The following is a 21,160-nucleotide window of genomic DNA, read 5'->3' on the forward strand; positions in this document are numbered from 1 at the left end:
TGCTTTGCAACTATAGATCTATATATATTTGGTGTTAATGGATCCCAAATCCTATTTAATTTCCACATACTTTTCTACTATTGTAAACATTTTGGATTTATTGTTATTGTAGGTATGTACATGTATGGAGCGTTGTGATCACATGTTGATTTTGGAAGCATTGACTAAGAGTTCAGGCACTTTTTTCTGTGTGGGTGTACAGGTTATATTTTTGCAGTGTACAGCTTCATCACACTTTCCTGTTATGTTGTCCTGTCTGCTGACCAGTTATTTTGACTTTAGTGTGAAAAAGTGAATGAGAGAGAAATCTGATCATTCAAAACAAACATAATCCCTCTGACATGTGCAAAATGCATCTGTGTTGCTGCAGGGATGAAAACCCAGAAAGCAAAAACTGTTTATTGTTTTGAGCAGGAGTCAGAATTCACACTTCAACTCCTGTAGCTGAACTTTCCCAGACACAGAGGAGAGGTAGAGACAGGGTCCTAGTGAGGGAGTGTGTGTGTGTGTGTGTGTGGGGCAGTGGCCTCTGCTTTAGACAGTGATGGTTTGTGAGAATCTGTGGAGGTGTCACTTCACACCTCTGTGGCCTGGCCTGGACTTATAAACCAGTGCAACAGAGCTGAGCAGCACACACAGCCTCCCAGTCTCTCTAGTGAGACCACTTAGTCCCTGCACACAACATGGATACCTCCTCTGTCTCTCTGCTCAACGATAGCCTGCAGTACCAGTGGTTCTCCGACTCGGACCTCTCCAGTATCTCCTCTCTAGAAACACTCTCCCCTGTGCCCTCTATGGATTCCAGCCTGTCACCCACCTACCAGCGGCTGCCGCATTCCACTCCCAAGGCAGCTAAGACCGGATATTCCCAGACCTTCAAGTCCTCATCGTGCTCCCTGTCTGGACGTGGCCGGAAGACGGGCCGAGCCACCCGGATCCGCAGCAAGCAGAGGGAGAGTGCCAGCGAGAAGGAGAAGCTGAGGATGAGGGATCTGACCAAGGCTCTGCATCACCTCAGGTCCTACCTACCGCCATCAGTGGCACCAGCCGGACAGACCCTGACAAAGATTGAGACGCTGCGCCTCACCATCCGCTACATATCCTACCTGTCGGCCCAGCTCGGCCTCAGCGAGGAGGTGCTGTTTCAGAGGAGGGAGCAAGGAGACACCTCGGCCAGTGACACCTCCTCACCTGACATCCTCAGCTACTTCCAGCACAGCTCCCTGGGAGGCCAGGAGACCCAGCTGCAGATCCAGAGCCTGAACCAGAGCCTGTATCCAACCCAGTGTCACAGTCAGCCTGCCGCACTGCATTCAGGGAGCTGTAGTTTTGGAGTGGCCCTGGATCAGTACAGTAGACAGTATAGTGAAGCTCCTCAGAGAGATATCAGCATGGACGCCGTCCTGCAGTCACATCCAGCAACACATCCCTCCTCCTGTCAGGTATGGAAAACATTTATTACAGACCCATGTACATCCACAATACTCATTCAAAACTAAATCAAAATCATTATTTTTATGACTCATCTTGCATCTTTTTGAAAAAATTCTAAGTACAAATGCTAATAAACCTTCCTGTTGTTCTTTTCAATACAGATGTGTGGCAAAGACTTCTGCATCCCGCTGGTTCAGAGAGAGTACTGGGGTGAAACGCTCTGACACTTCACCGTCATCATCCAACAACAGACACAAACTACTTCACTGCTTTAACTGCCTCACTGTGAATCAAGTAATTTATTTGAAATATATATGCGATTCTACGTTTTATTTATTTTGTCCTATGAAATGTTCAGTGTAAATATTGATATGTCTAACAACTATTTTTATATTTCTTTATACCACTATTTATAATAAAATATTAAAATGTCACGATGTTGTGTCTTCAATTGAAGCCTCCTTACCTTGATTGCAGGTCATGATGTTGGTTGTTTACTAAACATATTGACCATGCAGACAGGTAATCATTATGTGTGTTGTTCAGATTTAGAAGCTGGCTAAAGTTGAGGAAAGTGGATAGTTTAAAAGACAGAGAATGGAGCCATGTGGTCAGATTGGTTAGCTCCCAGTGAGTAGGAGGCATAATGGAGTTGGTGCTCCGAGGAAAAAATGTCACACAGTGCCCTCTCCTGGTCATACAGGCACACTGGTACCACACAGGCTCAACAGTGGCCTCTGGACTGGATTAAGACTTCATTGTCTTTAGTGATGGTTCCCAGTGTTCATAAAATACACAATAGTAAAAGTAATAGTAATGAAAAGTAATAGTAATAAAAAATAGTAATAAAATGGCAAGGCTCTCTGCCTGTTATTGTTTTATCATGATGTAGCAGCTGCCACCATAAAATATACAAAGTAAGATGAAGTGCATTGGTCAGGTGTATTAAAAAGGATTTGAAGCTTCATCAAAAAGTTATTTTACACACTTGTTTATATATTATCCAAGATATTACTTTTTAATATGTAATTTAAGCATATACAGACATTATGAATTAGAAGGAATCTGCCTTTGCAGTTATCAAAATTTTCAGCTTGACAAAAGCCAAACACATTTACTTATGTAACAAAACCTGACAGTTTGGGATTAACCCCTTAATGTACATCCCCCCCCCCCCCCCCCTTTAGTTTCTCCTTAAGTAGCTTTAAGGTTGTTAAAGTCACCTTATTCCACTCAGTCTGACAATCTCAAACTCTTTCTTCAAGCTACTGTACAGTATGTGGTGTTTACAGTGAGTGAAAAGCCTGCACCATTCGAACACAGGGAAATATTCCAGGGGTGTCCTGGTTGAAACACGCTGATTTGAGCTGTATGTTGTAATACCCTCCTTTCTCCCTCCACATGTTTTCTGTCAGCATCTTCACTGTAAACTATCTAAAAAAGAGAAGAACAAAAAACTCATTAAACATTTTAATGTTCTAAATGTCTTGTGCGTTATTTTATTCACATTCCCCCCAAATTTAGCCGGACATATTTGGTATCTTTGAAACCTTTGCATCTCCACTAAAAGTCAAAATGGTTCTGTGGGTTTGAACAATGTTTGGCTGCACAGTATTAAGTTTGTAATGACATCACAAGAAATAATTCTTTAGAGGAAAATGGAGTTTGTTGCAACACTTAAAAACAATTTGTTTTTAGAAAATGTGACACAACAGGTTGAAAATGTGTTTGGTTGCAAAATAGAATCATACACATACAGTATACAATGATATATAATATAATATAATATAATATAATATAATATAATATAATATAATATAATATAATATAATCACAAGTCTTTCCAGATATTTTATTGTCATTTTCTCTCCTGGATTTAAACATGAGAGGTGAGTTACAGCAGATCAGCCCCTGCTGCAATTTATCTAGTTTATTTAGTGTATCTTTGTTAATGGGGCTCTGCAAACACACAGAGGTCCTTGGCACCGCTAAGTCTAGACTAAGATATATCTTTCCCACTCTTTCCCCCTTCTCTCACCTACAGCCCTAATTACCTACCACAGAGGGCTTTAATATTCATAGAGAAGTGTGGCTCTACACATCAGACAGGGGAATTAGGCCTGAGTGTTTAGTTTGCCACATAGGTGCAGTTCATTTGATATGCATGCAGCAAACCTAACACAAAGCCTAATATACTCACTTAAGTCTTTCATCACAGTAAAGCTAATAAACTCTCTGGGCTAAAAGGGTTTGGGATGAAAGGGTTAGCACCGCTGTGCTGATTATTCACTCATTACATGTGAGTAAACACCGTCAGAGCTAATGTGGATTAAGAGAAGACAGATTCTCTCTATCATCTGCCTGGGAGGGAAAGAAGAGAGTTGACAGCTAGGGATATTCTGTTTATACCAGCAATAAGAAACAGCAATAGAAATAGAACAGGATCTTTCCCAAAATATAAAATAAAATAGATATTTAAATGGAAAATTAATATTTGAAGTTCTAATAAGTACAATCATTCATTTTATATGTGTCACTGATGTGAATGTGAGTACTTAATTTATCAGTCATATACAGTGTGTGACAAAAACACATAAAACTGACTCATGACTCATCTAATGTCATAAGTCACATAATAATGTATGTGGCGGGGGGAGGGGTTAAAGGTCAATGTGGGGACTAGTCCTCAAGTCAGTAGTCAGGTCTCGTGTCACCTCACACTCTTTCCAGCACGAGAATAAACAAAAAATGAAACCACTGCTTTAGCAAAAATCTGTTTTACTGACATTTAGTTTACACACATGAGAAAATCTGACTTTCAAAAGTCCTCAGAAGAATTCCACCTTTACTTCTTATATTTTCCTCATTCAGATGTCTGTTTTTTCTGCATAAGAGTGGTGGTGGAGAGCTGCGTGAGACCGGTTCACACGTCTACTCATAACAAGGTTTCACCTCTGCTGCAGAGCAGGAGACAAATGTGACGCGGCAGTTTGTGGGAACGCTGCTCAGGACTCAGATCCACCTTCCCCACCTGACACTCAAATCCACAGAAATATCAGAAAGAAAACAGTGATCTGTAGATACCGTTCAAATGTGAAAATGCTACTCTGCTAAATGTGAGTAAAAATGAAACGAACCATTGAGCATAACAAATATGTAAAAATTACATATTTGAGTAGTTACTGCTGCAACGGTTATGCAGTTACCTTTGTGAGTTGAATGGTATCAAGTGCATGTTTATGCACTAAATTAAATTAAATTCACCAGTGATTTGATATGACATGCAGTTATATCAATATGCAGCTCTTGCTCTTTTTCAAAACATAACTGTAGTATAACCTTCAGTTCATGAATCAGAGCAGAGGTCAGAGAAAGTATAATAGAACCATTTCTGTCACAAAATGAAAAAGAGTAACTGCTGACAAAAGAACTGAAACATTTTTGATGAAAGCAGATTAAAACATTTGCAGATGTCTCTAATAGCAAACTGAATACTGCAAATTTGTCCATTATTCCCCTTGTATCATGTAATAATATTCAACTGAATCCTGACAACATGATGCATCATGTCCTCAGCTGCACAATGAATCATGATCCTGACGCTCAAATTTGCATATCAAAACCCCCTCGGCCACCAACCTTAGCTATTATTGACCATTTTTTAGCACTTCTCTCCAATTTTCTAATTATTATTCAATACTCCTTAATATTACCAAGGTGCTATTATCATCTCATCTTAGTGCTGTGGGTTGTTTGTAATGTTACCAATCTGGGAACTGAACATTATTCATCCATGGACCTCACAGGAAGACTGGATAAGACTGGATAAGAGACACAGTTGAAAATATAAAATGTAAGATTTGCTGGGCAGTAGTTATTGCTGCTGTGCATTCTTTCTGTGAGGATCAGGGTTCCCAGGTTTGTGAGGCCTACTGCTGTCCAAACAGGATGAGGTGTAAACTCCTCACACCTCACAGCTGCCCCGGCACACTTCTCCAGCCCAACCGAGCAGGGAATCAAATACCAGGACAGAAAGAGCCTCACTGATCAGATGTAGAACTGCCATATTATCTTCAATGTCTCACTAAACTTTTATATGAATGTTGATGGGACACAGCATTGATTACTGTGTTTGTCATTTACTCATCCATCTGTCTTCCCACCTGTTCAGAAAATGGTGCATAATCAGAAGAACTGTGATATTGTGAGCACCTTTGTGTTTTACAGTTGATTTTGTAGATTTTTTGGTTTAGCTGCTTCCACAACACACTGGAATATAATTAAATTACTCAGATCTGTGACCCAGGTACAACCCCTGTCATGGCAGGATCATGTTCCCAGGCTGCAGGAGCGTAGTGTGAATCTGTCCAGTTTATGATGCCTGTGCGAGCTGCCAGGTCACACCTTCTCCAGGAGCTGGCCTGTTTCCCATGGGACCCCCTGGCCTAGGTGTCGGCCCTGCTCCCAGAGCTTCTCAGGACCAGAGGTGGCTGCCGGAGGTGCAACTTCGCACCTCCCACCACATATATGGAGCAGCCTCCTTGTTGCTCCTCACTATCCTCTGCCTGCCTCACCAGCAACACACTGACAGCTCACTGCTCAGGGAAGAGCCTGCAACCAACTACGACAACAACTACTACACCAGCAGCTATGGATGTGTCCTACTGCCCTCCTCTTCAGTTCCAGGAGAACTCTTTCCTGTTTGACTGCGAGTCTCTGCTGGACAAGTCTTATGATCCTCTGGCCTATGATCCAGCCACGGACCCTGGCTATTTCAGCGCTGGCAGCAGCCTGTCTCCCACCTCCTCTGTGGACTCCTTCTGCTTTTCCCCCACCTCCCTCCAGGCCAACGAAAAAGATGCCTTGGACTGTTTCATCTTCAGCAGCCCTACAGTGCCTCGTCCTACCCACGAGAAACAGACTCTGCCCTGCTCCACATCCTCCACAACCACCTCCACCACAAAGAAATCCAGGTCCAGGTATCCGGGTAAGAAGCGCCAGACGGCCAGCGAGAGGGAGAAGCTGAGGATGAGGGATCTGACCAAGGCTCTGCATCACCTCAGAGCATACCTACCACCATCAGTGGCACCAGCCGGACAGACCCTGACCAAGATTGAGACGCTGCGCCTCACCATCCGCTACATCTCCTACCTGTCAGCCCAGCTGGGCCTCAGCGAGGAGGTGCTGGAGCAAAGGAGATCCTCAGGCTTAGTGGTGCAGCCTCAAACTCTCAACCAGTTCCTGGGTCAACCAGCCGCCAGCCACAGCTCACAAGAATCAGGCTGTAACACCATGAGCACAGTCCAGCTGCCCTCTCTGCAGAACTCATATCAGGTATGTTCATATCAGTCACAGAAATCCATAAATCTAAATAACTCTTAACTGTAAATGGAGGATTTGCTTGTGTTTATCATTACCAATGTATTTACAAAGATTTTCCAGAAAGTCACAGTCGAATGTGTTCCTAACCAACATCTGATTTCTGTCACCAGGTTCCTAGTGGAGTTTGCTTCAACAGTGAGCAGTACTGGATGCCACAGCAACAACTCCAAAATGTCACTTTTCCCAGACAATGCTGAGAGACATGGTCACTCATCTATTTTCATTGCAACAATGACCTCTAACAAAATATATGGACACAACTTCATGTTTTTGTTATTTTGAACAAAGCACATTTCTGTCCTTTTGTGTGTTTTTGTACATAGAACTGTATATTTATTGAGCTTTGTGAACAGAATAAACATTATTTATCATAATAACCCTTGAGTTTTGGTGCACTCATCTAAATGTGTCTGTTTTTGGCTCAAATTTTACTAACAGATGAAATCATATATACAGACTTGGTGATTGGCTCCACTTCCTTACACAAACACTGCAGCTGTCACCATGACAATGAGGTGCTAAGCAGGGAGCACATCCACTCTAAAGTCTTTAAGGAAAGACCCCTACTGAGAGGAGTGGCAGCTGAACAAGAGCTTGTTGATTGGCACCTTTTCTATCCTGTGTAAACATGGCTCGTGGTTGAGACCCTAAAAGAAACCTCAAGATAAATAACTGACCCAGGATGTAGTTCAGAAACTTGGCCATTTCTGCTGTTTATACTGTGATTCAGAGAAGAGATTAACGTGCATTAGTTTTTATTCCACTCCCTGTTATGATAGTCACTTCCTGTTAGAAGATGTTTCTCTGCAGTGTCCAAAATGGACTAGAGCTTAATACGGTGTCTTGGTCATTGAAGATGGTTGGCCTGTTTGTGAATTAATGTTTTATGCTGCTGTTATGACAACACTGTAATCTGTGATGGTGTCCTGATGTCTGGAGCTGCTCTACTCACAATAACTAAATATTTGTATATATTTATTTTCAGTGAGGCAGTTTGCAGTCTGCACTGTGATCAGGGGGAACTGGACATCCAAGCTCATTCAAAGGACTTTTTAAATGTAGAAGTACAAAATGTCATAATTTAATACAGCTTTTATTTCATACACTGACATCCACAGAAAATGCAAAAAATAGGGTGAGTACAGAATATCAAAAATTATATTATTAAGTCAGTGATCTTTAAAATATTGCACAGTACAAACAATATTAAAAATCTTCAACACACAAAACCAGATTTTGGTAGCAAACAATCTTTATCCATAAAAAGGCTTTATCAAAACTTTACTTTGTATAATATGTAATAATAAATCTGGTTTCAACTGGAGTAAAAGTCAATAAAACAATCTACACTTAAAAACAGTGTACTGGAGAGAGTTAAACTGAAGGAGAAGGAGCTTCATTGGTGAACCAATCAAACACCTCTTTCTTGTTCTTGGCCACCCAATTCATGTTGGCCTTAGTTCTCTCCAGTGCCTGCTCAAGAGCCGTGGTGGCTGAACCAAACTGTCCTGCGTTGTCTTCTTTGAACTGCAGCAGCTAAGAGAGAAACAGGGTGAAAATGATTGGGATTTTGTTTTGGGGTGTACAATATTGGGTCTTATAGAAAACAACAATAAATATGTATCAAACGCTACCTGCTTGTACTCAAACTCGGTGGAGAATCGTTTGGTCACTCCATCGATTAGTCTTCCAAAGGACAATGATCCACCACCGTAGCTGAGAACAAGGAAAGAATAAGAAAGGCTTAGATCATAATGTGATCCACCACAGACTGTGTTATGTGACTGTTTTGTTGCAAACATTTACCAAACATTTCTAACATGTGTCACCTCGTCAGCAGCCCTGACACTAAATTCCTTTAACAACTGAGTTATACAGCACCACTAGACGGCAAATATGTGTGTACATCAGGGAGAACTCACTCATTGAATATGTGGTCCCACTTGCTTCTGACAAAGTCCCAAGTCAGCGGTTGACCGATGGGGTTACTAGCAATGTAAACAATGGTGGCGGTAGCGTCCTGCTTACGGATCATCTTTGGGTCCAGGCTATACTCCAGATACCTGAAACACATTCACAGAAAACAGTGTGCAACTTACAATAAGTGTGATGTGAAAACCTGAAAACTGAAGTAAGAGACATCTTGTGTCCAGCCGTTTAACTTTTGAAATAAAAAATGTTTGCATATTGATAGATTCTGGATTTTTCAATGAGGGAGAGAGAAAGTGTGTAATTTTAAGAATTTTCACGATGTATTTTAACTTTTTTGTATAAATACCATATTAAGCACAAATTATAACTCAAAACAGAGTATTTTATATATCTTAAATGTCTAGAGGGGTCTTTAAAATTTGCAAAATGACCACAAGAAGAGCAAACACAAACAATGAGAAAGCAAGTCCAGTTCAGCAATTTAAAGGTCATTCAGTAAGTATGCTGCGGATGCCACGGACCTGTTCAGCAGCCAGGGCTGTTTGGTGCAGGACAGAGCGTACATGAGTTTATCGGCTTCTGAAGCGATGGTGGCGTTCTTGTACATGGACCAAGCAAAGTCCCACTCATCCACTCCTCCCTGCGCGATTGCACTACAGTACACTGTGGACCTCAAGTTGGGACTGATGCTGGGAGGATTAGATGGCAAAGAGTTGAGGTTATCATGTAGGAAAATGTGACATAAATACCAAATGAAGAGGACAGAGGAGGGATATGTAAGCAACTAACAGTGTATGAAAAAGGAAGGTAAGGAAGGAAAGGAGTGGGGTATGAACTTACATTTTAGAGGAGTTCTTCATCCATTCTGTGAACCAGCCACTAGTCAGCTCCCTACAGGCTTCCACTCCAGTGCTGCAGGCCATGGAGATCGCATTCACCTGGTTGTACCTGTACAGGGATACACAAGATGATGACAGGAGGTCAGGGCAATATTAACACTAATCAAGTGGTCCATTAAAAGGGAGGAAGTGAACAGAAGCCTGAGAGAAAGGTAGAATATGTTTCTATTAAGATAAGAGCAAATTAAAGTGAACACATTAAGGAGATACAGGAGACAGGGACACGGTGTGGAGAAGGTTATGTGAGGTACTGCGTGGGAAGATTTACAACAGACGATGGAGAGAGACTTTGCGAATTATCCAGTTTTCCCAAAGGGGATCATTAAAGTTTTCTCTTATCTATTTTGTTTGAGTCTGCATGTAGGACAACAGGAATACAGTTTACTGTGGCTCATTTTGCGTCATGTAAGTTGTATTCAAAAGAGTGACAGACAGGGTTTAAAACAGACAACAACATGTTAGCATCCTTACTGGTCAGTGTGATTGTCGGGGATCTTGGTCCAGTTCGCAGTGATATCTTTGAAGTAGTCAAACAGAGGAGTGACCTGTTTCTTTATGTATGCCTGAAGGATGAAGATACATATGCTCTGTTAATTAGTATTTCTGTTTGAAAAGATAAAAGGGTCATCAAGGAAGAAATTAACTGGGAAGTTACATTTAATCTGCATATTTGAAATATGATGAGCAAAGATTTGCCGCTGCAATTAAATGCAACACAAGCCGATTTACCAGAGTCCATTTTATGCAACATACTTCTACTACACCACATTTCAAAAGGAAATATTGTACTTTTTACTAATAGTCACTTTGCAGATTAATACTTTATATACAAAGCAGGATGATTTATCATAGACTAACATGATCAACAGTATATAAAGTCATTCAAATTAGCTCCACCTGGACCAAGTACAACAGTCAAATGCTGCTTACATGTTAATGCATCTGTAATGATAATCAAATAATGTAAAACATACTATATAATAGTATTTATAGCACTCTGTATGATAATACTTCTGTACTTTTACTTGTAAAAGAGTTATTTTATTTAGTGGTATTTACTCACAGAAATAGTTCACCATTTTGGGAAATACCCTTATTTGCTTTCTTGCTGAGAAGATTGTGTTAATTAATCATCTCACTCTCAGCAAGAAAATTTCCCAAAACATACAACTATTCCTTCAAGTAAAGGATATGCGGCTTTTCCACAACTTGTGTTTTCCTATGATGAACCAGTCTGCATTGCTCAATAAACACTTTTATCTCAGCTGATTTTTTTTTTTTTTTTTGGATTCAGCATTGTAATTCATTAATCGATCAAGTATGACAAATGTTGAGCATTGTTCACACACCTGCATGGGTCCATACACTTCACTGCGGTCGAACATGAGGAAGAAGTAGTCCAAGTTGCGATTGGCTGTCTGCCAGGGCATGTATTCAACTTCTTTATGGAGGAACTTGGTAGTCCTCAGAGCCAGAGTTGTGCTCACCATCTTTGCCCTGAAAATGGCACACATATTTTGCTTGGCTGTCTCTTTAAATATTTGATAACAATGCTTTATAAAAAAAAATCATTAAAAAAAAAGATCTCACCTTGCGAGGTTAAAAGCATCATCGATTATTTGAGCTCGGTTGATGACTGGAATATCCTGAAAAGTGAACAAGGAATTGACTTAAGAGATTGAGTTTGGAGGCTTGGGAGGTCATCTAGAAGCACTGGAGAGGTATTGCAACACCATTGTCATCTGCAGGTGTTGTACCTCATGTTTGGAGCTCAGCTTGGCAAGGAGACGCTCCCAGTTCTGCAAGTCATAGTTGACTCTGTAGAAGCCCTTCATATTTATGTTGGCCACCAACCACTCATCAGCGCCAAGTGCCATTTCACTGTATGATCCTGTTTGAATGGAGATTGAAAAATAATATATCTTTTCACTTTGCGTTCAACATCTTTACACTGCTCTTAACATGTGTCTTAAATGAATCCTACCTTCTTTGTCATTAAGCCAGTACTGTTTTTCGGCTGCACCAGTTTTAATCCATGTAACAGGGACAACCCACGAATAACTAGAGCCACATCCATCCAGCCACACGTGTACATAAACACAGAGTATACAGAGAGACTGGTGAGTTTAGTATGACAAGGCGAAATATAACTGCATATATAAAGCAGGTTTGCATGAAAAATGTAAAAATTTTTTCTACTTGAATGGTGAAGGTCTGTCCACTACAGAATCTGGGTCCAATAGGAAGTGTTTCTGTGTGATTCTTCCAGTTGTGGTGTTGATGGTGACCACCGGGAACCCCATCTGGAGGATCCACCGGTTCATGATATCCTCCACAGAGTAGGGCAGTGTTATGTTGGCTTTATCCACCGCCTGGTAAGAGAACATTGAAATATTAATAGTTGTATGAATCTTCAAGGATTCCTGCAGAGAAATACTCTATCTTCTCTCCCCTCAGACAGACAGTTCAGAGGGCAGTGCAACTATAGTATATTTTGACATATTTCTGATATATTTTTTGTATTTCCTGAAGGTGCCATGACTTCTAAACTTTGACCTGATATTAGAACTTCAATTCTACTGTTGACTGTTGATCACTGAGACACAGTAACACGTAGATTCATTCTATTATTTTTTTAAAAGCTGCACTATATCAATATAGTCACACTAGCAACAAGGCTCTAGGGATGACAATGGCGGTCTGTCAGTTGGTCCAGACTGAAATATGTGAACTGTCCAATGGATCTCTGTAAAATTTTGTACAGACATTCATGGTTCCCAGAGGATGAATCCTAATGACTTTAGTGACCCTCTGACAAAATTTCATTTTGACCACAACTTTGGTTTATGACCAAATACCTGCAATTCCTGCAGACTCCTAATCTTGTTATATTAACAATGGGTCAAAAGACTATTGTGTAAAGTAAAAGGCGTCGTTCATAGTGACAAACCAATAGAGGGTGATCACACATGATTCATTGTTTTCATCAGTTGGAGTTGCACCTCTGGTTTCATCATTTCAGTAATATATTCACATTCATTCCAGGTTTCGTTCTGATATGATGAACATGCTGACTGTAAGGTTTGCATACTTTTTTTTTTTAAGCTTTTTCAGAGCTTGACAGCTAGTGGCGCTAGGTTTTCTTTTCTTTTATTTAGAAAAACATCTGCTTTTTCAGTAATTTCATATTTTTAAAAAAAGGGTTTGGTTGCATTTCCTTTTAAAGTAGAGGTCACAATGATGGTGCTATCTTACCATTTGCAGGTGCTTCCAGAGGTCTGTGTAGACTGTGTTGTTATACTTGAATTCCTCTAAGTATGTCTGCAGGAAGATAATAAAATATTGGTTATACCAATTGTGCTTTTGTGGTAAGCAAAATAAGTTAGATGCAGGACACTAACATGCACTAAAAACATGTGTTCAGAACAGTTCTCAGTTTAATCAGCTGTACTCACATGGAGTCCTTTGGAAAAGACATCCTCAGTTATAAACTCTGAGAGCATCCTGAGGACTGCGGCTCCCTGTAATGAAAGGATATTAGCAGTGTGCAGGGTGACATATCAGATGTGACAGAACAACAGCAATCTGTGAATGAGGATCAGTGATTAATAATTTAATTCTGTGGCTCTCAATGAAAGTGTCAAGAAGTCTTTGATGAGGGTCATCCAGAAAAAAGAGAGAATGGTTCATTGTTATTTTGTTGAGTGGAGGTCAGCATCTTGACTAGTGAAGCATGAAGAGAGCAATATATTGGGGTAAGGGGTTGCTGTGACATGTTACAGTCAATTATACTGCACCTTGCTGTATGTGATGGAGTCAAAGAGTTCACTGATCTGCTCTGGCTTCAGGATGTCCTCTTCTTTGGATGAAAGGGGATGAGAGGAGGCCAAGGCATCTACACCCATCACACCAATGATCTCATTGAGAACTATTAAATCTTTCTGGAAAAAAACACAGAAAAATGTTTGTATTTAGAATTTGACCATGACACATTATCACAGTGGAGCAATGAGAGATCCACAGTACTGTATATCCAATGAGTAAATTTTAATCCCCCTCATGTATCTATAAAACTCACCATATTCCAAGTTGGTTGAGCATAATTGGCTCCAAGATATGAGACGTAGGTAGCAAATCCCTCGTTGAGCCACAAGTCATTCCACCACCTTGTGGTCACCAAGTTCCCAAACCACTGTGAGCAGATCAACATGTTAGTGAACTTGTACATCATATGCTTTGAAGAGTCCATTGTAAATCCATCAGAACTGTTAGTATCATCATTTGTTTTTAAAAAGAGATCTTGATTTATTTAAAACCTGCTCTATAATGTATAAAATGGTTATGCTGTGAAATAAGATACATCACTGTCCACAGTGACTTCATCAGAAATGAGTAGCTAACAAGTAAAATGATCTCGCTTCATTTGCAGGTTTTAAAAGACATTTCAAAATAATTGTTCTAAACACAATTACCATCAAATATTTGATTGTTTTTGGGCAGCACACCATTCAATGTGATAATACCATATGAGCGAGCTCATGGGAGATGACTGTTGCCACCCATTCCTTGTCTCCATTGGACGACACACTAGGATTATATAAGAGGGCGGTCTCTCTGTAGGTGATCAGACCCCAGTTCTCCATGGCTCCAGCACTGAAGTCAGGTAAAGCGATCTGGTCTAAAAACAATTAGAGAGGTCACAACAGATCATTTTAGGCCGCTGAATGTACATTTTCAAAAATATAAAGCAATTATGCAGTATATATACAATTTATACATAAATTAATATTGGTTAGAAGTACTAATACAATAATGTAAGTTTATCCACTGGCCCTGTGGTCTGTCTTGGTCCTACCTGACTTGCTCAGGGGGTAGGAAGAGTTGTAATAGTTTTCAAAGAATGCCAGTATTGGTCCGGTCTTCTCCAGGGCATAGTTTCCCTGGCCCTCCTCTATGGCCTTCCTGCGAGCCCAGATCCTGATCTGAACATAAACAGCGCTTTATTAATGGCACAGAGAAATGTCGGTAGAACAGAGACCTGTGCTGAGCTTTAAGACCAGCAGAGGGCAGGATAGAAACACTCCAACCAACAGGCAGAGCAGCAATCAACACATTAGTTTGGTTGTTTGACTTATTTCTAATATTACAGTATGTGCTGGTAATAGTAGCAGTAGTAGTAGTTTTATATCAGAGGCATAGGTACAAAATTATTAAAAATTAAAACTATGTATGATCTAGTATATGTGGCAGTAGTCAAAACATAACTGCTATGTTTCTGATCATTTCAACACTGAAGAACTGAGTGGACTAAACCATATCAGGAATCCAAGTTCACAACAGGCCTGAAATAAATGTCAGTGTACACCAGTCGCTTCCAATATGCTGTCAAAGCACATGTGCAGATTCACTAATGTGCAGGCTGTATCCTGTTCTCAGTGAGGATATAGACTTCACATGTTTTCTATTTTAAAAATTCTGTATAGGCCCTCCTTTTTTCCTCACAGCCTATGGGTACCTATTTTCCATTTATGATGCACATTTATTAATTTGTGTGTAATCTCTTACCAATTTTTTTATTATTTTCAATTTGTTTCACCTGTCATGTTATTGTCTAGGCCAAGTAATTGCCTCCCATTGGCTGTTGCTACTATATAGGTGAGGCCACACCTGTAGTGTCTATCTGAAAGCCCTGACAAAGACCTACAGTGGTCGAAACATGTTTTTTTAATGATTTAGCCACTACAATAAAGGCTTTTTAATTCTTCCCTCCTCGCTGTTACATTTCCTTACATTTGGAGTGCCTGGACTGCCTTCTTGCTTGAATGTGCAGGCTGTGTTGGGCTCAGATCAACTAGAATTATTGGGTCTAATTTAAGCTGTAGTAGCAACAGTGGTACTGGATAGTAGCAGTAGCAATAGTAGTAGAAGTAGTAGTATCGTAGTAAGGTGTTGCTTTGGTTCTCAAAGATGATTATTAATGTTATAGTTTATTGTTTCACATGTTAGGCTAAACAGAGAGGTCAGAAGTCAGAGTCTGTTTCAGCACAGCAGCCTAGAACTGCTGTTCCAGTGCTACAGTGGTCTCTCTGACAAACAAAAATGACATACAACATGCACTGTAATGTAACTGTAGAAGTATTCAAAGAACTATGAATTTAAATTATGCTGATATGTTACATCCTTTTCCATTTGTAGGGTTTTGATAATCAATATTCTCATTATGAGGAAACATTTGAAAAAGTGGTGCATGCTGCATGCTGACTTAAAAATGTGATAAATAATTACCAATACGCCTGCATCCGATGTATTCGCAATGAATGCAAAATCACATACAACAAAAGCCAGCAAATAGCTAGACATCATCTCTGTGGGTTTAAAGCTTGTCTGGATTAAATTCTCGCCATCCATAGTGATGTTAACAGGGTCTGTGTGGAGAAAAAGACAGATTTATTATAAATAAAGAAATGAGGAGTTCATTGTGTGCCTATGAACTAATACAAAATAAAATACAGCAGTGGCAACATTAGGTGTGTTATCGGTAGAAGTCATATTTGACATCCATCACTTATTATCATTTTTAACTACTAAATATAACTTATATAACGAAAAGAAACCTCTACTATTTGATTCTAATCAATCAAATAATCAAAGTGAAGCACATTACTCTCAAAGTTTTGGGAGACTAGCCAACATTGTTCTTGGATACTTGTGAAACATTGCACTAAACAATGAAAGAAGAACTTGCCGTAGTTCATGGCATTGGACAGAGCCACAGTGTCCTGGGGGTGAATGAGAGTCATGTGGAAGACAGCTTTCATAGCTGGCTCATCGAAGCAGGGGAAGGCTTTCCTGGCGTCAGTTGGCTGCATTTGAGTAGTGGCCACAACTCTGACAATAGCAGACACCAATGATTAAGATCCACATAAAGATGAGAAATCATAAAGGAACCCTCCACCCTTAGGTACTCTCATACTTAGATATAATAAAAGTGGTCTCTAGAAGTAGTTGTGTAGTTTTTGGTGTAACCATTGTCTCTAAACCTGACTTGTTGACATCTCCCTCGTTGTTGACATCTACAAATTCCAGAGTGAATTTGAGCAGCCCGTGGAAAAGGGTTGTGAACTTGTTTTCAGCGGTTTTTACTTGTAGAGGCACTAGCAAAAACACTCAATTGCTCAGAACGTAACACATCTGAGTTACATTTAAATATACTACTGATGCTTATTCGTGACTTTAGAAAGAAGTTCTTTCTTGATATTAACAAACTCAAACCAATATATGCTGTCAACCTGCAGTGTAACTGCAGGAACAGGGGCGCTGTTAGGGGGGAACATAAAGTGATCCAGGGGGCCCAAAGCCAAAGAAGGGCGCTGGAACAAGAATTATCAATAAAAACCCAAGAAGATTGCTGAAATGATCCTGTGACAAAGGGTTAGGCTGTGGATGTATGAAGTGGAGAATAGTCCTTTACCTACATTGTAGTTTAGAAGGATAAAAATGAAATTTTATCCTCTAAACTGGTAAAGTAAAGGAAGTAAAGGATCCCTGATATTAATGGCCCACCTTATACATTTATTAAAACATAACATAATTAGTATTCATATACTTAATAACAACTAACGATTAATAACAATTAACTAATAACAATTAGTTATTTATTTGGTATGACATTTTGGGAAATGTTGCTTATTCATTTTCTTTCCAAATTAGATGAGAAGATTGGTACCACTCTCATGTCTCTTTGGTAAATGTTGTATGAAGCTACAGCCAGTAGCTGACTGGTTTAGCTTAGCACAAAGACAGGAGACAGGTGAATTGTCACTTTTATGCTTTGTTTTTTGTACAAATTAAACAAATGAGATAATACATGTTAATTTGTGAGAATTAGAGGTATTGGTAGGGAGATTTTGTTACCTTTGTATCTTGTATCAATCTTTTCATCTAGCTCTCACCAAGACAGCGAATAAGCAGATTTCCCAAAATGACAAGCTATTCCTTTAAAGTGAAGGCCTTGTTTAAATACATGATTTGCATGATTTACATCCTCACTATGACATAACTCTTGACATAAGCTCTTACTTTTTCACTCCATCTTCTATATATTCACTCCTGTAGAATCCTCCCAGGTCATCAGATAGTTCTCCAACGAACTCGGTGAAGAGCTCGTACATGCTGCCGGCCTGCAGCAGGCTGCTGAGCTGGATTACCAGATACTGGGTGGGAGCCTCTAGCCAGGTTTTGTTCAGGCTGGGCGCAGTGGCTCCATTCAGGCCCCTCAACTTGGCAAGGTGTCCGTCGAAGGTGGTGAGGTTGAGCTTGTTGGAGTGGATGAGGATGAGGTCAGTGTCTTTCACACATCTGAAGACCACCGTGGAGTTTCCGGTGAAGATGTACAGGTTGTCTGCGTTGAGCTTCAGCCGGGGCCACAGGGTCACATTGTAGGAGACAGGAGCAAGTGAGTCTGGAAGTCTGTAGTAGTCCCAGGGCCCCTTCGGAGTGGAGGGCGTGGTGGAGGGCATAGTGGAGGGCATAGTGGAGGGCATAGTGGAGGGCACAATGGATGTGGTGATGGTGGAGTAACTAGGGTTGGCTGTGGATGTAGGTGCCTCTTCATTCTTTGACTTCTCCTGAGCGTAAACCACAGACAGGGCTATGATGGTGGCCACAGCGCCAATGGCTGCAACCGATAAGGTTACTGCCACCGCTTTGCTGATGTAGATTCCTTTCCCCATGTCTCCACCAGAGAAGAAGAAGACAAGAGGGGGAAACGGGTTGCTATTTATACCCTGTGTTGTCAGATTCAGCCTAAAGTTAATGGTTCATCTGCTTAGTGGGGAAACAGCTGAAAGTCCGAAACAACGAGTTGCAAAAAGTCCTTGAGATAAGAGAGAGCGCTGCCTAATCTGTGAACTTTATACTTGCATAATGGCTCTGAATAGAACCCTCTGTAGAGGCTGGCCTGTGTTGTCTCTGTTTATTCAAGACTGTAAATTGTGTGGCAGTAGAAGTACAGTACTCTGTGTTGGTGTGTGTGTGTGTGTGTATGTGTACATTGTGAAAATGTCAAGCGTATACAAGAACTGGTTATACGATTGTGAGGCAGCCAATTTCATTGCATAATGAAATGAAATGGTCTAAAGATGGGTTTACAAAACTGCATAAACTTTTATTTAGCCCCAAAAGTTGTGCAAACCCTAAATTTGCAGTGTCTTACCAAAATAGTTGTGGCTTTAAGAAAAGGAGATATTCCAATGGTAAAACTGAAAACACATATTTGATGCATGTGGCGCCTTTCTTAACATAAATGTCTTGGTGACATCATGACATGTGGAATCTGGCCTGCAACCATATAGTATAAGAGTATAAGAAAATATACAAATGTATTACTGAAGTATAAAGAATAATCAACCTCTGTCCAATATAAAGTCAAACAGAAGCATCAGCAGCCAACACAATAGGATGGTGGATGATGGTCTGATAGTCCAACATTGTGTACAACCAGAGTCAAGTAATTTAGCAAGAATTGTATTGTGTTTGGGCTATGGCCCACTGTAAATCAGGTGTGTCAAACTAGTCATACACTGACATATCTACACATGCTATGTAGTTAAAGCAGCACATCAGTAGCACAGCAGAAGCAGTTTCAGTCCTTTGTACAGTATCTACACAGAAAGTATTCATAGACTATGGGCTGCAAATGTTGAGAGACATTTGTGCGGCTGTTTCTTTTCTACTTGTTGGTAGAACTAGATAACATGTATGTATTTTCTCAACACCCTTCTCTGTGTAGGTTTGTTTATGTGTGTTAGCATAAGCATAATTCTACTTTAGAGCTCTGTTCAGACATCAGCACTCCATGCAAAAACGCACAGTATTATAAAACTCTGTAGTTTTTTGATGTCTGATAAGCCTTCAGACTCATGGATCTATTACTCAAACTGACCTTCTTGGATCATAATGAATCTTACGAGTGGAAGCAACCTTTTTTTAACACAGGTCTGATATAGCTGCCACACCACTTTAAAGACCCACATTACATGCAGACAGACACACAAACACCAAATTATTGTGAGATGCAATGATGGCAAACCATTTTAATGTATTTTTTTTCTTACCTTGTATTTAGTTAGTTTTGACTCAGCTGCCCTTGCGCATGTAGATTGTTGAATCTGATTTTAAGTCAGTGTTAGCTGACACACTGCACTCACTTTTAGCATGTCAGTTGATTGTCCATTGGCGCCAAGAAATGCCCCAGATCTCTCTTTTGAAAAATGCATCCTGATGAGCTTGTTTATAAAGCAGAATACTCTTCGTACCAAATAAGGTAAAAATCTGCCACTTTCCTGGTTGTGCAACTGTAACAGCTGGAGATCATTTTCAAGAGAAATTATGTTGCATGCTAGCTGGCATAAACTTTTGGAACAATGCGGTCGGCTTTCCTAACTGACATTTCAAAGTGTTTCGTTTCAGTTTGTTGTGAAGCTTGATAGGTTTGGGGAACTCCTGTACCACATCAGCATGGAGTGAACTGAAATGGTGCTGAAGATCAGAAGCTTTGAAATGCAACAGCAGCTTGGCACATTAGAAATAAATCACATCAGAAAGCTTTCCCATTGGTTTCAACAAAAAAATGTTCTCCCACTCTGTTAAAATTATTCTCTGCTTGTCATGGCCTACTACATATGTACTTAGCTTTACACTGCCTGTCATCACGTTAGAGTGATTCCAGATAATTACTAAAACTGTGAAGGTAAGGTTGCAAAATACCATGGCCACAAACTCCAAAAAGCTCCAAAAACACAAAATAACATTTTTTGTTCGACACTCCCTGCTTGGCAAATGCATATTTTTCATACTCTATGACCACTTTCTGTCTCCAAGCCCAAGCCTAAAGTTAGATGTGAGTAATCTCATCAAATATGACATTACACAAGAAAAGCCAAAGAATTACACAACTGGTTTCACAGGCTGTGTGGTGCTCATCATGACTGATAGATTAACTTTGACATGTATAATCACTGCAGTGCCCTTTTAACCATTTTATTTTCAACCTTATACAGGTCATAAAAAGTCAGTAAAACCTCTTATCAGCTCGTGTTGTTACCTTGAACGCTCAGTGTCACTTAGCACTTAGTGTTTTGTACCGGCTGGAACATGACAGGTTTCTCCTCTCTGGAAAACTTTCACATTTTGTCCTGAGGTGGAAAAGGTACCACAGGCTGGCAGTATTTAGTATAGTGCTGCGAGTGTGACAGGACCCCATACAGTGAGGTCACACTCAAACACACACACACACACTGAGAGAGAGAGCAGCGGTGGTCAAGAACAAAGCCATGAATCAGTTAAATAAAATGTTATTTTCAAATAAACACGACCACACCTCCGCACAACCCTGCAGGAAGGTGCCGAATTGCTGGATTTTGTGTGAATGCAGAGCTTCATCCTGCCCACTGTGGTCTTTCTGCTCTGCGTGTGTAGCTCAGCCCTGCCCTCGATCAAGCAGACACACAGAC

The 21,160-nt window shown here is 40.3% G+C and overlaps 2 protein-coding genes across 2 annotated transcripts; one reads left to right on the plus strand and one right to left on the minus strand.

Annotated features, from left to right (window-relative positions):
* The first annotated feature begins 6,084 nt into the window (after positions 1-6,084).
* On the plus strand, positions 6,085-7,013 carry mespaa (mesoderm posterior aa). Its single transcript, XM_042410409.1, has 2 exons — positions 6,085-6,768; positions 6,927-7,013. Exons 1-2 carry the CDS (start codon positions 6,085-6,087, stop codon positions 7,011-7,013), a joined length of 771 nt encoding a protein of 256 aa, XP_042266343.1.
* A 927-nt stretch (positions 7,014-7,940) lies between these two features.
* Positions 7,941-19,950, minus strand: LOC121897584 (aminopeptidase Ey-like). The gene is made up of 21 exons (XM_042412159.1): positions 19,763-19,950; positions 17,727-18,381; positions 16,393-16,535; positions 15,933-16,072; positions 14,503-14,629; positions 14,171-14,325; positions 13,726-13,839; positions 13,445-13,588; positions 13,103-13,168; positions 12,903-12,968; positions 11,847-12,019; positions 11,632-11,708; positions 11,405-11,538; positions 11,238-11,293; positions 10,997-11,144; positions 10,119-10,210; positions 9,589-9,696; positions 9,270-9,437; positions 8,739-8,879; positions 8,451-8,532; positions 7,941-8,352 (listed from the first exon to the last, which is right to left on the minus strand). The coding sequence occupies exons 2-21, from the start codon at positions 18,377-18,379 to the stop codon at positions 8,191-8,193; spliced, it is 2,949 nt and encodes a 982-aa protein (XP_042268093.1). The 5' UTR covers positions 18,380-18,381; positions 19,763-19,950; the 3' UTR covers positions 7,941-8,190.
* Positions 19,951-21,160: the final 1,210 nt, after the last annotated feature.

Source organism: Thunnus maccoyii, chromosome 1 (genome assembly GCF_910596095.1).
Source record: "Thunnus maccoyii chromosome 1, fThuMac1.1, whole genome shotgun sequence".
Lineage (NCBI taxonomy): Eukaryota > Metazoa > Chordata > Actinopteri > Scombriformes > Scombridae > Thunnus > Thunnus maccoyii.